Below are 14,946 nucleotides of genomic sequence, written 5' to 3'. Positions count from 1 at the left end.
GCTGGATATAAAGATCAATCAGAAATGGGCAGAGGGATGGTGACCATGTGTAGGACAAAGGCAGACTCAGAGGAGACGTAGCTAGAACATTCTGCTGGTTGGGGTTTGGGAGGCTTAAGAAGGTTTCAGAGTGGAGGTGGTTTTGTTGTGAGCTTTCAGAGGATGGAATTTAGAATTCTTGGGGAAGCATGATAGAGAGGCCTCTGCTGGGAGTGGGAGGAACAAATGAAACACAGCAGAAGTGAAGGCCCCACAGACAGACTTATTCCCCCCTTTGCAGTGCCCACCCATCCTGAGGCTTGGGACTGGCAGCCTGAACCTGCCAGGCAGCTGGCATCATCCCCGTTTGGGGCCCAGAAGTGGGGCAGGAGGAAACCCAGCCAGCGGCACATCTCCTTGTGGGGGAAGGAGGTGCCACAGGGCAGCCATATTAAAACAGGTCCACGCTATGTCTTCTGGAGTTGGCGGCGTCCTCCTGCCATCTGCAGTTGGTCTCCCAGGCTAGGCCTCTGAACACTGCGTATGTTTGTTCCATCTTCTTGCAGGTGGACAGTCCACCTATCTGGGGAGTGGGGGCTAGGCCGGCACTGGCAGTGAGCAGTGGGGCCTGCTTTCTCCTGCCTTCTTCCTGAGTCTCCTCCAGAGCTCCCTCTATTTCTTCTCCCCGTCTAGTCCTCTCCAGTGAGGAGCCGAAATGGTCATGAGTCATTTGGCATGTTGACACTCAGCGACCTGGGTAACTGAGTCTCTGAGTTGAGCAAGGGCCTTTGCATTCTATGCCTGCCTCCCTGCAGGCCAAGGCACTCTGACCTTCGGACCTGTTCACACCACAGACTGGCAGAGGGCAAGGTCACTGAATCCGTTTGAGTTGGGATGCAGCCAAGAAAACAGTAATTCCTCACCTTGTATTGGCAGAGCACTCGTACTTTGTCCGATACGATCAGGCTTGCTGTTTTTTCAGCCAGCCAGCCAGTGCTTGCTGAGCGCCTACTATGTGCCAGGTTGTGGAAAGGTGACCACTATAAGGTTAACGGCCTTTAAGGAGCCTACAGTCTGGGTGAGCAAATGTGTGAACAAATAAGGACAAGAAATGGTCAGGCAAGAATATGTAAAGAAATGGTTAATTGTACCAGGGTTCGTCAGGAGGGGCTCTGTAAAGGAGTCAGCACTCAGTGGAGCAGAAGGGGAGCAGTAATTTGGGGTAAACTGGGGGAGAGGTGCACTCTAGGCAGCAGGAGCAACTTGAACAGGGTCAGCTGTTGGGAGAAGAGATTGATTGTTGGTGTGGTGGTCATGGTGTCTTAGCTCAGGCTACTGTAACAAAGTACCACAGATCGGCGGCTTATATACAACAGACATTTATTTCCCACAATTCTGGAGGCTGGAAGTCCAAGGTCGGTGCAGCAGCATGGTCTGGTTCTGGTGAGCGCCCTCTTCCAGGTTGTAGGCTTCCAACTTCTCACCGTGCTCACATGGTGGAAGGAGTGAGGGAGCTCTCAGGGGTCTCTTTTATAAGGGCACTAATCCCATTTGCGAGGGCTCCACCTCATGTCTTAATCACCTCCCAAAGACCCCACCTCTAAGACCATCACATTGGGCATTAAGTTTCCAACATCTGAAATTCGGGGGGACACAATCATTCAATCAATAGCATGTGGTAAGAGACAAGGCTGGAGAGGTGACAGGGATGGATCTTGGAGGGCCTGGTGTGGAGCATCAGGAGTTTGGATCTTACTCTATAGCAGTGGGCACCCTGGAGGGTTGTAAGTGATAGAGTTTTAGAAGGGTTGCCCTGGGAGCCATGTGCAGCATGGATTAGAGTGAGACCGGAGGCAGGGAGGCCAGCTAGGAGGCTGATGTGGTCGTCCACTCAAGAGATAGCCTGAAATAAGATAGTAAAAGAAGCGGGGGGGGTGGGCAGGTTTGACATGTTAAGGGCTTGGTTATCAGTTGGATGTTGGGGATGTCGGGCAGGAGAGAGTCGAGTATTCTATTCTTACAGTTCTTCCAGCCAGTTCGTCTTGAGCACCCAGTACGTGGCAGGTACTGTGTGGGGCACAGAGATGAGAGACCTGGATTCTGCCCTTGGGAACTGACAGTCCTGGACAGCACCCTCCAGTCAGGTCTGCATGAGTTGAAAGTAACAAACTCAATTTAAACTGACTATAACCCCCCAAAACACGGTGGTGGGAGGGTTTATTGGCATATGTACTGGACAGTTTCAGGGAGGAGAGCTTCAGGCAAGGTGCTCAAATAGAGTCTTTAAGAATGCCCTTTTCCATCATGTCTCATCTTTACTCTGTGTAGACTTCATTTTTTTTGTTTCATGACTAAGAGTTTATTCAGTCTTTTTTCTGTCTTAAAAAAAAAAAACTGACACAAATATAGTTGTTTTCCTTTACAACATCCACTTAGTAGAAGTATAACAATGTTCTCCCTTCTTGGCTTCTTATAGTTTTGTTTGTTGGTTTCTTTTTGGGTTTTTTTGCTTTTGTTTGGCTTTAGAGATCCGCTTTTATTTTAATTTTTAAAAAATTAATTTTAAAATTAAAATTTACCATCTTAACCACTGTCAGGTGTACAGTTCAGGGGTGTTACTTGCATTCACGTTGTGTGGCTTCATTCGAAGGCTTTTCCCTAACACTTTCAGGCTGACCTCTTACCAGCTTACCAAGCCCAGTGAAAAGACTACAACTTCTGGGATTAGTTCTTTCTCTGCCGGCATCGGACAGTGTGCTCCTCCTTAGCCAGACTGTGCTCTCTTGTTGGGTCAGCCTGACTCCTGTGCTGCCCCGGAGGTGGAGTGGGCTCATCAGCCTCTGAACCACATGGGCTGAGACTGCGGGAGGGGTGCTCAGAGGGATAATGAGGTGCCCGTTGCTGAAAGAAGAGGAAGTGAATGCCAGGGAGGCAAAAACAGCAGATCCCCATTCCTTCTAGGCAGATAAGACCTGAGTGCAGATAACTCAGGTGAAGTGGAAACTGGTTTCATAGGATGGATGCCTGTAACATGCTGTGTAATTCGAGCATCTTCTGTATGCTAGTGATTGTGGTTGTTCAAAAAGATGCACATTTTGCCCACATGAGGCTTTAGGTACTGGGAGAGAGAAGAGCTAAGCATAAATAACCCCTCTACAATGTGAAACTGGTGAGTGGCTGGCGGGGTGGATGTTTTCTTCTAGCAACTGGAAGAAGGGTCAGGAATGGTTCCTGGAGCAGCTGACCTGTTAGGATAGGCAGGAGCTGGACATGGGGGCCGCAGTGTGCCTTCCCATGTGGGGCAGGGGTGCCTGCTGTTTGCCTACTGCTTGACCCCAGCTGCTGCTAATACCACCAATGCTTAGCCTCCTCTTTAGCCTCCTCCTTCCCCTCCTCCTTCCCCTCCTCCTTCCCCTCCTCGGACCTCCGCCTCCCGCTGGCTGCTCCAGAGCATCGGTGTCCTCGGACGAGCCCACCCTAGGCCCATGCAAAGGGCCTGGAGTCAGGGGGCGCAGCCTAAGCAGGGCAGGTCTGAGGTGCTCTCCTTCTGCAGGCCTCTCCCTGGAACGCCTACCCAACTCCATTGCTTCCCGCCACCGCCTGACCGAGAGGGAGGAGGAAGTGATCACCTGCTTTGAGAGGGCCTCGTGGATCGCTCAGGTGTTTCTGCAGGAATTGGAGAAGGTGAGCTGGGAATTACAGCGCCATGTTCACAGCTGCTCTCTGTTGAGCGCCTACATCTACGCCCCCCACTAAGCTTATGGGTCAGCCTTGTACAAATTTATAAAGGCACCCTGCACCCCTCCAAAGACACTCTGCCTCATCAGCTGGAAAATTTATAGTTTACTGATTCTGTTAACGTGAGACTCTTTACTGCCAGGAAATAGTTTTAGTAAATCGATGAGTCCACTCTGTCTGTGAGAGGCCAGGAACCTCCTTGGCGAGCTTGGCTTGCATGACCAAGTTGATACCTCTGTTTGTGTCTGCTAACTTGTGTACTCCTCACAGCAACTCTGAAGTAGGTATTCTATTCATCTCTGTTTAGTAGATGAGATTGGAACAGGTACAGTCAGGCTGGTCCTTGCAGACAAGCTTCCTGGTTCTGAGGTTCCCCCAGAAGCTTCCTACTGGATCCTCTAGGGAAGGTGAGGTCCGGGGCCCATTCTCCTATTTTTCAGTGGCTGCCAGGGAGCCAGCAGGAGTCTGGAAGTTTTCAGGCCTCTTCATCTCCCAGTTCCCCTTGGGGGGCTTGTATGAACTGTCTGCAGGACTGTAGTCGCAGGTGTTAGCATGCTGTGACGTTGTCCCACTTCTTCCCTTCTGGGGGCTCTGGGGCTATTGGTGGGAGAACGAGCAGCGATATTCATCACAGTTACAGCTAACAGTTCCCGAGACCCTGCTTTTGTGTCAGGCACAACTCTGAGGGCTTCACGGGTATTTTCTAATCTAACCCTCACACCACTGGCTGGAATAGGTACTGTTGTAATTCCTATTTCACAAGTGAGGCATTAAATAGCTTCTCAGAGTTCAGACAGCTAACAAGTGGCATCGGCAGGATTTGGACCCTGGGAGTGCGGCTCTGACCCCTCGTGGGGGAGGACGCGGGGTGGCGCTTAGGCATTCTGTCTGGCAGTTGTTCAGCGGATGTCCGATGGCAAGTGTCACGGCGAGTAGATTAGGGTTGTCATCCTGAGGGAGAAGGTGGTTATGAGCCGAGAGACTTAGAGCGCAGGAGGCACTTGGACCTCACCTACTTTGGCAAATGCCAAAATGTCAACCCGGCACCTGAGGGGTCTTTTTGGACGAGGCCTCCTCAGGCCAGGCCAGTTCTTATAGAGTAGCATGTCTCACCCTCAGCTCTACCGACATTTGGGGCCCGGCGATTCTTTGTCGTGGGGCTGCCCTGTGTTTTGTAAAATGTTTAACAGCATTCCCGGTCTCTACCCACTAGATGCCATCAGTTTCACCCCCTCCTCCCCAATGTGATAAGGTGTCTGCAGATACTGCCAAATGTCCCTGGAGGTTGAAATCACCCTCCTGTTGAGAGTCACTGCCCTAGCGTCCCTCTGCCTGATTGGACTTCAGGAGGAAAGGAGCAGTGGCTGAGGGGGTCAGCAGAAACGGGACACAAGCGTGTCCCCTGGCAGAAGTCCCCATGGAGACTTGACAGGTTGAGCTGACCTGTTGTGTGGGTCTCTCTAAACAGCAGTGTTTTAGGAGCTCTTCATATTTGCATTGCATGGGGTTTGGAGGAAACTTTTATGACAAAGTCTTTCATTCAGCCAGAAGCCTAGGCTTTGGACTTTTAAAAGAGGGATTAAGGTGATGACTTGTCATATGGCCCAGGGCTAGAATTAATACCAAGTGGCAGTGAACAGACAAATGGGACCCGATAGCTGGGTAGCTCAGGTCAAAGGAGGCAGAAATGCTGTGCGTCCCTCCTAAGATGCATCTGAGCATCTGAGAACATCTCTTATATCTTTGATTTCTGAAAAATAAGGTGGATGGCTCATCAGTTTTTTTTGTGGCATTGTAAAGGCAGGCCAGTTTTGGTGGAGCTGGGTGACCCTCTTAAAGCTGAGGCTTTAGGACAGCTCAGTTAGTCATATAATTGTTCCTCAGCTTCTCCTGAAACCAAGGGTCCGTGCCCTTGGGCTACTCTGATGTTCCATGGTTATATGACAGGGACAAGGCGGTGCCAGGCATATAGTAGGCACTCAATTGTTTGTCGAATGAATGAACCAATAAGTAGTAGAGATAGCTGGGATCTGTAGCTGGCCAGACTTGAGTTTGAGGTCGGGGCACATGCCAGCTTTGTGACTTTAGGCACTTCTGAGCCTCAGTTTCCTCATCTATAAAATGCAGACAAAACCAGCTTGGTAGGGCTGTTGTGGGCATCCAGCATTCGGATGAGGAGAGAGTACTGTAGACATGTTTTAAATTAAAGTGAGTTCGGTTGGATTTGATCTGAGAATTGCACCATGTGCCAGTGGGGCAGCTGGGGACTTGGGGTGGTCATGGGGCTGCCTGGGCCTGGGCTGACCCTCGCCTCAGCCCCTCAGCCTCAGAACTTTGAAACAGTGGCTCTCTCTGTGTTCCCTTTCCCAGATCACAAATTACACCACATCACGGCATCTGAAAGGCTCTCACCCGGTTGACTATGAGCTCACCTACTTCCTGGAAGCCGCCCTCCAGAGCGCTTATGTGACAAACCTGAAGAAGGGGTAGGTCCCTGGTGGCCAAGTGGGACATGGAAGTTTCTCCCTGGTCCAGGTGCTCCTGATGTTGGTGGCGTTGTCTGGCCTCCCTCTTCTCTGTGTGTGTGCGCGCTCCCTCGAGGGGCCCACTGGGGGCTGGCTTGTTCAGTTTGTCAGACTGAGGTGTGCAGAGGCACTCTCAGGGGGCGGGGCAAGTTCCAACTGCTGAAGCAATAAAGCCTGCACACGCTGCGGGGGAGAGCGGTTCTCTTTAGAAGGGAGAGTCCGGGAGCCTGGAGGCCGATGTGGAAAGGGGGAAGGACAGCGAGCTGGTCAGAGAATGCCAGTCTGTGGTGTTCACTGTTGCCTCAGGTGTTGGTAATCTCAATCTCCACAAAAAATCAAATGGGAAAGGTGATTGCTACTCATTCCAACTTTAAGGAGGAGTGAGATGCAGGGGAAGGGTGGTGAAAATAAAGGCCTGGCATCATTTGGGAGATGCCACAGTCCTCGCTGATGAGGTGGCAGAAGGGCTGTTCTCCTGTGCATTGACTGGAGGGCCCTGGGAATACTGACCTACCTCAGACCCAGGAACTGTGGGGCCAGGACACCGTCTTTAGTCCCGGCTGGGCCGAATGGGGTGGCGGTGTGCTGCTTCATGGGTGTGTTGAGGGGGGTTGGTGAGGGAGGGAGAAGCTTCACAATCAGCAGGACGTGTTGCAGGCTCCTGGGTGGTTCAGGGCCAGTCCTGCCTGCAGAATGCCTCCACCACCTGGCGACTCTCACGGGGGCGGGGGTCTCCTGCGTGGCTTTGCAGCAGAAACTTGGTGCCTGGCAGCTCCCTCCCTGGCATCATACCACCCTCCGCAGACAACTGTGGGCAGGGGCTGTAGGGACAGCCTGGGCAAGTGGAGGGCGTCACGTGTGCTCAGCACACAGCTCGCCTCACTCGAGCCCTCCTGGGGCAGTGTGGGCAGCCCAACAGGTGTTACCTCTTCCTCACAGGTGAGGAACCTGGGGTCAGGATCACAGAGCATTCTTTGCTCTGACTGGCTGGAGTCTTTTGAAGCCTGTATTTCATTTTTGATACGCTTTATTTTTGTTAAATTTCACTTTATTCATTCTTTTAATAGAAAAAATTTTAATAGGCAATTAAACATTGCGCATGATACCATGCTTGAACTTTACACTGTTTGCTCTTCTTTTTAATTCCTGAAGTGCTAGGCCAGAGTGGCAGTGGTGTCCCCATTTGGAATATGTGGATGGGGACACCCAGAGAGCAGAGGCAGCTCACCCACCAAGGATGGGTCTGGCCCTGGACCCCCGGGTTCCTCAGACCACCCCGTGTTTGGGGGGATGGGTCTTGGGGGACATCACAAGGACACTAGGGAGCACACTGCCTCTGCTCCAGCTCCACCATCTGCTCTTTTTGTGCTTTTTCGGTTGCTGAGCTTCGGTTTCAGAGAGACAGTGGCCCAGTGGCCCAGTGGGCTGGGTCCTGTTTTCACCGCCCAAGCAGCTGTGCCCAGCTGCCTCTCTCTAGCTGGAAACTGCTGTTGCCGGGCTCTGCCCCCACCCCTTGGGGACCCCCTCAATCTGCACCTGTAGCTCAGGGATGAATGGGGGACAGAGGAGAGATGCTGCCCTCAGCCCCTGCCTGCAGATTTGGAAGGAGGAGCAGGCTTGTTACCCTAAGCTTGTCAGTACCTTCTGAAGACCAGTGTGCACCCGAGGAGCTGAACCTCTGCTGCAGGAATCAGCACAACCTGTTTTTGCAAATGTTTAATTGGAGCATAGCCACACCCACTCATTTACATATTGTCTCACCCACAGAGTTGAGCAGTAGAGACTGAGATCAAAAGGCAAAGCCTAAGGTATTTACTCCCGGGCCCTTTATAAATTAGAGTTTGCTGACTGGCCCCTGCTCTAGATTTAGGAAGTCCTCCCTCCAGAGGCTAAAAGAGGGGTTTTTCTTCTGTTTGGGAGCCCCATGGAGTAGATTTTGTGGGAGGGGGACAGTTCTAATTTCAGTGTTCTGTCCCCTTTATTCATTCATTTTACAAATGTTCATTCTACTAATACATGCCACTCGTTGAAGGCTAAATTTGTGCTGGCACTTGTTTAAGTACGTTGCTTGCATGTATATTTAGTCCTCCCAACAGCCCTCTGAGGTGAGTGCTGTTGTTAGCATCCCCGTTCTACTTGTGGGAAACTGAGGCACAGAGAACCTAAATGACTCATCCTGGGGTGAGCCAGGATTATGTATGCAGGGCCCGTCTAACACTCTTAACCACTATGCTACCCTGCCCACAGCAGAAACCCAGGGGTTAATAAGACCCTGCTGCTCACAGCCTAACATTTGTTCCTCTGAGTGTGCTTGAGCTCGGTGGGTGTAGTCCCAGCTTCTGGTTTGAGGAATTTGATGGGTGCCCTCACCACCTAAAGGACATCAGGGCAGAGCCTGGGAGATAGAGGCCACTCATTGGCCCTCTGCGAGTTCTTCTACCCTCCAGTTCTGCTTCCTCCCCTCTAACAAGGGGCTTCTGTTTTTCCTTTATCTAAGGGTGTGGAGGTCCAAGGAGAGAGAGAGAATGAAGACACTTTGAGCATAAGAGGCACTACTGTTAACTCCCCATCTGCTGAGGTCTCCCTATCTCCCCTGCTTATGGCTGCCTGCTCCCCTTCCCCACACTGCATTTTTTGCAGGTGTGATAAGGTTAAAGTAAATGTCAAGGACAGCCAGGAGGGAAGGAAGTAGAGGACCAGCAGATATCGAGCACCTGCTGTGTGCCAGGATGGACCATGTGCTCAGTGCACAAGGTCATATGACCCAGTTCACACGCAAGGGGACAAAGGCTCAGCGAGTTTGAGTACCTTGCCCAACCTCACCCACTGGGATTCCAACTTCAGATCTGAGTGGCCCGGAAACCCATGCCCTCTCCAAGATGGGGGTGTGGAAGGGCAGCCCGAGAAGCCTGTAGGGTATGTAGGAGACAGACGGGACTCTGGTGATGGCTCAAGTCTCTGGGCTAATTCTTGGTAGGCTGACTCAGGGCTCTCGTTGCCCCCCTGGGACCTGAGTCACCATTCCCAGAGCGGGCGGCGGCTCCTTCTCTTTTAGCTGGTCCCACACTTCATCAGAGTGGGACTGTTTCCTCCCCTGTCTGCATTCTGCACACAAACGCTCCGTGTGTGTGTGTGTGTGTGTGTGTGTGTGTGTGTGGTGGTGGTGGTGGTGGTGGTGGTGGTGGTGGTGGTGGTGGTGGTGGTGGTGCCAGCAGTAGCAGAAGCACTCCAGGAAAGCCCAAGTAATTTCCGTTACTTTTCTCTTCCTGTCACTCTGCTCCCCTCCTTTCAAACTTTTTTCCTCTTGAAGCACAAACTTCAGCTCTTAAAACCAGGATACTGACTCTTCTCCTGCACCCCCTCCAGCACCTCCCAAATAAGGAGGAATGGAAATTGAATCATCATTTTTTTCCAAGCAATCAGCCCAAGCATTTGAAAAGCCTGCGTGTAAGCAGCAGTCTCCAGGACACGTGACAACAACTCAGCCCTTCTCTTGGTTTCCTGGCACCATATCCAGCCCAGAGGTGGCCCCAGAATGTGACAGATCAACTTCTGCATGGCCAGCTGGGCTTTAAATAACTTCTTCACACCTCTCCCCTTAATAGTAGCTAATATTTATTTATTGCATGCCACACAGAACGCTGCGAAGAGGGAAGAAAGGAGAGGTGAAGTACTTGCCCAAAGTCACGAGGCTAACAGGTGGTTTTGCCAGCAAGCCTAGTGCTAAACTGGCTCTGTGGGAGCCTATCCCTACGTTGTAGGTTTTAGTGACATCCCTGGCCTCCACCCATTAGATGCCAGCAGTTTCCCCCACCCCCAGTGTGACAGCCAAAAAATGTCTCCAGACATTGACAGATGTCTGGGGTGGGAGTGAGGGGCAGAACTGCCCCCAGTTAAGAACCACTATCTTAGCATGAAGTGTGAGAAGCAGAGTCAGGAGGTGATTGAGACCCAGATACCTGACATCAGATCTTCTCCGCCAGGTCAGCTCTGAAAAGTCCTTTAAAGGGCTCCAGGGTCATTTCCTGCTGGTTAAATTCACCCCCACTTGCCTGGGCTCTTGGGGTTTAGGAAGAGAGAGAGAAACCCTTCCCTGTGTTCAGAGCAGTCAGGGCCCTGTAAGTGGGAGTGGGGCTAAGGTACGAAGACCCAGAGACAAGCCCAGCAGTCAGTTTCACAGCCAACCTCAGAGCCTAGTGTGTGCCAGGCGCCCCGCCTGGCTCTCGGCGTTGGAGCTGGGAACAGGACATGGGCCCCTCCTTATGGAACTTATACCCCAGTGGGTGCCAACATTGAAGGAGCCAGATATAGACTTCAGACCATGCTCTGTGCTGGGGAGGGAAAGAAGGCAGAGGTGGGGGTGCTGCCGAGACAGGGCGGACCCCAAGGAGACAGTCCTCCTGAGGGGCCAGGTGCAGTGGAGCTAGGAGCTAAGGTGCTGCTTGGGTGTCAGAAGAGGTTCCTTAGGGCCAAAGGAACAGGGACAGATAATGGGACCTGCTTCTTGGTTGGAGGAATCTGAGAGCCAGAGCTCATTCCCATGCGAGCCTGGGATGGATCCAGCCTCCAGAGGGACTGGAGGAGCCCCTGCTGAGAATGGGGTGCTGCGCCCCTGGGAGCCAAATGGCCACAAGCAGTGCCTGTACCTAGGATCCAGCCTTGTCCCTCCAGTTGAGGATTTGACATAATTTGAAGGGTGTGGTGTTCTCCACTGTGCAAAGTGGGTGGCACTTGCTTGAGCTTCAGAAAGCACTTCTTTTATTCTGAGCTTTGGTGAAACCTAGGCCTGCTTCATGTTGGCTAAGTCTGAAACCGCTGTCGGGTTACTCATTTAGTGTATCTGAGGGACATTTATTTTTTCCAGGGGTCTTGCCCTGTTGATCCAGCAGTTAATTCCCCCAGATGACTCCTGCCCCTTGCTCTATGTCTGATGACAGGGTTCCTAATTGACCTGAAAGGACAGTAATGAAGGGCAGGGCCCTAGGATGCCTGGTGTTTGATTCCCCTTGCTGCCACCAGAGGGCAGCCGTGGACTCTGATCAGAGCCTCACTCCAGGCAGTTCTGAGGATGCCAGCTGCCAGGAGGGGGCACCTTTCTGGCATGGTTTTTTTTATTTTTTATTTTTTTGGAGCTGAGGTGGGGGATGGGGGGACAGTGGCAGCTGGGCCCAGAATCCCGGCTGTGGGGACTCTTGACTCTCCTTTGCAGGAAGCAGCTCTAAGGGTGAGACAGCAGGGGTGCTGGGGTGACACAATGCCTGGGAAGCTGACTGTCCCTCAGTGGCCTTGACCTCACTAAGACCCAGTCTCTGGGCATCTCCGAAGAACACAAATGTGAGCCAACTCAGCTCCTTCCCCTGGAGTGGGCAAAGAGCCATTTCTCTTTGGGGTGGTTTTTTTCTCTTCTTTCTGCCTAGCCCTGCAGAATCCATTCTTGGCTCAGGGCCGGGAGTGAGCTTGGGCCATGTATGTTGAACCAGGTGAGATGTGTGTTTTGTGAATGTTCTTTAAAAAAAAAATTTTTTTTTTTTTTAATTACTAAAGCAATATGTGCTCATTGTGTCAAAACCAAACAATAGAGAAGGGAGCGTGTATGTTTTCTAAGGGAGTTCCCCAGGGCTTGGCAGGTTGTTCAGCCTTATGAAAGCTCTCTCGCCTTCTGCTATGCGTATGTGTGTGTTCACGCTTGTGCACACACATGCTTCACCTCGCCAGCTAGGTGCTGAGTCAAGAAGCAGCTAAGGCGACCTGGGCTGCAGATGGCTGTGGGGGAAGGGGAGCTCCACCGAATGAGGAGATACCTTCAAAAATATAGCTTTCCGTTTGGTGTGACCCGTGAGGGGTGTGTTCAGCCAGCAGTCGTGTCGTCTTATTCTCATCAGCCACCCCCAGTATCTACAGTTCCAGGGGAGGGCAGGAGGCGGATTGCTTTAAGGGAGATTCGGGGACAAAAATCACTCAGCAGTGAAGCCCAGGAGAGCTTCCTGCTGGTCTTTGTCACGCTTTGGGGCACAGGGAGACCTGAGGCCCACTGGAGACATACACTCTTCCAGCCTATCTTAATGCATAGCCTTTACTTATTGTTAGCACCCACTACACGCCCTACATCTCACTAGAAAGGACAACCTCAGTGCCCACAGGGGAAGTGTCACAGCCTTTTTCTGGGGCTAGGGGTGAAGAGGAGAGCTTTAGTTTTTAAAAATGATGACGTGGGTCCATGACAGGAGTGAACAGCTTGATAACCTTTGAATTTCACCTGACCTTGTCTCCTGATTCAACCCCCCAGCTTGTGGGATCTGCCAACTGGCTGTGCTTTTCTGAGTCTTTGACTGGAAACCTCTCATACAACAGCAGTGTCAGCCCTGAAACAGGGACTTCTGGTCAGGGTCGTGTGAACTTGTGTCTGTTTAGGTTCCATTCAGCCAAAAATCCCATGTAGTTTCTTATTCTCTGTTTCAAATCAAACTACCCCCCACCCCAATTTTTTATCGTTGTTGTTGAGCATCTGCTATATGTACAACACTTTGAATAAGTTAAGAGTATGGCTAATTTAACAGCCTGAGCTCCTCATGTGCAGGACCGTGAACAAGATACTCATTCACTCATTCAGTCTCTCGGTTTATTCCATCAGTATTTGGTGGGTGACTGTTGAGAACAAGACTGATGACCAGGTACTTGGTACGTAGTAGACACTTCATAAAGACGTAGTCAATTGAGTCCTGGGAGTCCTGGAGTTCTAAGGCGAGCAAAGGAAAGTATAACCATGGCAAGTCGAAAAACAGGTGTTGTCTTTCTCAGGGGTCTTTTTAGTTAGAGGGAAGTAAAAGTTGAACCCCTTGGTGCCTGCAATAAGCCCACCTCTCCCCTTGGGTAAGTGATGACCTGAAAAGGCAAACATCTTCTAGGCTTTCATTTTCTCATCAGAAAATGGAGAGTTTTTTATTCCACAATGATCTCTTGAGTGCCTTGTACATGCCGAGCATCGTGCTGGTACCTGAGATAACAAAGCCTGCCTCGCCAGCCTCATCAGAAGCTGCGAAAACTGAATGAGACAAAGCACTTTGAAAAGCCTGCACTGCTGCCTGCTGCTGACAAGGGGACTTACGGACTTGTCACTTCCCTGCCCATCCACACCTGGAGGCCTCCCTAAGACGAGCTGTTTTCCTTGACCCCTTCCTGCACCCACAGCTCCTTTTTCTTTCTGTTCCTGGTCAGCCAGGCTTTACTTGAGTTGGAATCAGTGGCTTCCTGCCTTCCTCACATGCAGCCTGATTCTGAGCCAGGGTTTGTTTGAGGCCCTGTTTGGATATCGTTAAAAGTGGCAGCTTTGCTCAAAAAGGTCAGCATGAGAGACCAGAACAAAGAGATCTTTCAAGCTGGCCTCTCACGAGGCTCGGGAAAGCCCCCACTCTACCTGGCATGGGCGGCTTTAGACCTGGGTCAGGATTGCTCCGGCTGGTGGGAGAAACCCCTTCTGGTTTCTCGCTTCCCAGAGGAGTGAGCTGAGGCTGAAGGGCGTTCCCAACACCTCAGAGCAAGTCAGCGCCATCTGGGAGCCTAGCTCTCTCCCTGTGCAGCTCTGGCCACTAAAGCCTCGATGTTGGTTTTTCCCTATGGACATTTAATAAAATTTGAGATTTGTCCAAAAAGTACATGAGGGCGATTATTTCTTTTGCTAAAGAATTCCTAGGAGCTTATTTTGACCTCAAAATCCCTGATAGATTTGGAAATAGTAAAAATACACAACTTTTTGGACATAGGATCTTGTTAAAATGCAGTTCTGATTCCTTGATTGTATGTGCGTTTGGGGAAATAGGGTCTCTTCTAGGAGTCTGCATTTCTCCCACACTTTCTGGGGGTCCCAGTACTGCTGGTCTGGGAGCATTCTTCACATGTTGATGATGTAGAGACTACAGACTGAGAGAGGACCGTCCTTGCACTACAGTAGGAAGGGGCAGTGGTTCCTCTTGCTTCTGACCTCCTGGTAGTGGCCTGGGCCAAGCTGGCAGGTAGCCCGCAGAGTGGAAAATCACTCACAGGTCCCAGCACCTACCAGCCTCCTTTACTCCTCTGGGCCGTAGGATCCTACTCTGGGGCAGCCCAGGGTCCAGCCGCGCCTTAGCTTGTGGGCATTTGGCCCAGCCACCAGGGCAGAGCTCTCCCGCAGACTGAGAGCCCAGAGCCAGCCATTTCTTCCCTGCTGGGAGCTCATGCGATCTCTGCCTTTTTTCTCTTTTCTGGTGGTGTCCTGCGGTCCAACTCTGGGTTCTTTTCTAAGGCAGTGGCCTCGGTGGCACCAGAGGGCCCCTGCTGCAGACTTCTGCTTGGACTAGTAGGGGCTCCCGGCCTGTCCCCGGGTATGGTTTGTCTACCAGGGAATCCTATTCTTTCGTCCTATGTGGGGACGGGGAATGATGGAAAGAGAAATATGGACACAAAGCTGAAGTGCCTCCTGGAGGTACTTCTGTCTCCTCTTCCCTACTCCTTAACTCCCGAACATTCATGCAAAATAATGGGGCCAATTAAGACATAAGCAATATGATCTTTAGGACCTAAATTAGAGTAGGAAAGGAAAATAATATTTAGTGAACCTCTAACACATGCTTCCTGACAGCACTGTGAGCAAATGAGGAATCTTCCTTGTAGAGATGGGGAGACTAGGACTCGGAGAGGCTGCCTTGCTTCCCAAGATTACAGATTTAGG

The 14,946-nt window shown here is 51.3% G+C and overlaps 1 protein-coding gene across 1 annotated transcript in view; it reads left to right on the top strand.

The window, feature by feature from the left end:
• Positions 1-14,946, top strand: part of TTC7A (tetratricopeptide repeat domain 7A) — a 104,382-nt gene that overhangs the window by 17,523 nt on the left and 71,913 nt on the right. The window contains exons 3-4 of the mRNA XM_023531281.1: positions 3,533-3,663; positions 6,088-6,203. Of these exons, the coding sequence (XP_023387049.1) occupies positions 3,533-3,663; positions 6,088-6,203 (247 nt within the window). The remainder of the gene's footprint in view (positions 1-3,532; positions 3,664-6,087; positions 6,204-14,946) is intronic.

The sequence above is a fragment of the Pteropus vampyrus genome, unplaced genomic scaffold (genome assembly GCF_000151845.1).
Source record: "Pteropus vampyrus isolate Shadow unplaced genomic scaffold, Pvam_2.0 Scaffold66, whole genome shotgun sequence".
Taxonomy (NCBI): Eukaryota; Metazoa; Chordata; class Mammalia; order Chiroptera; family Pteropodidae; genus Pteropus; species Pteropus vampyrus.
Note: the sequence above shows the minus strand (reverse complement) of the source record. Positions and strands in the feature narration are given on the sequence as shown.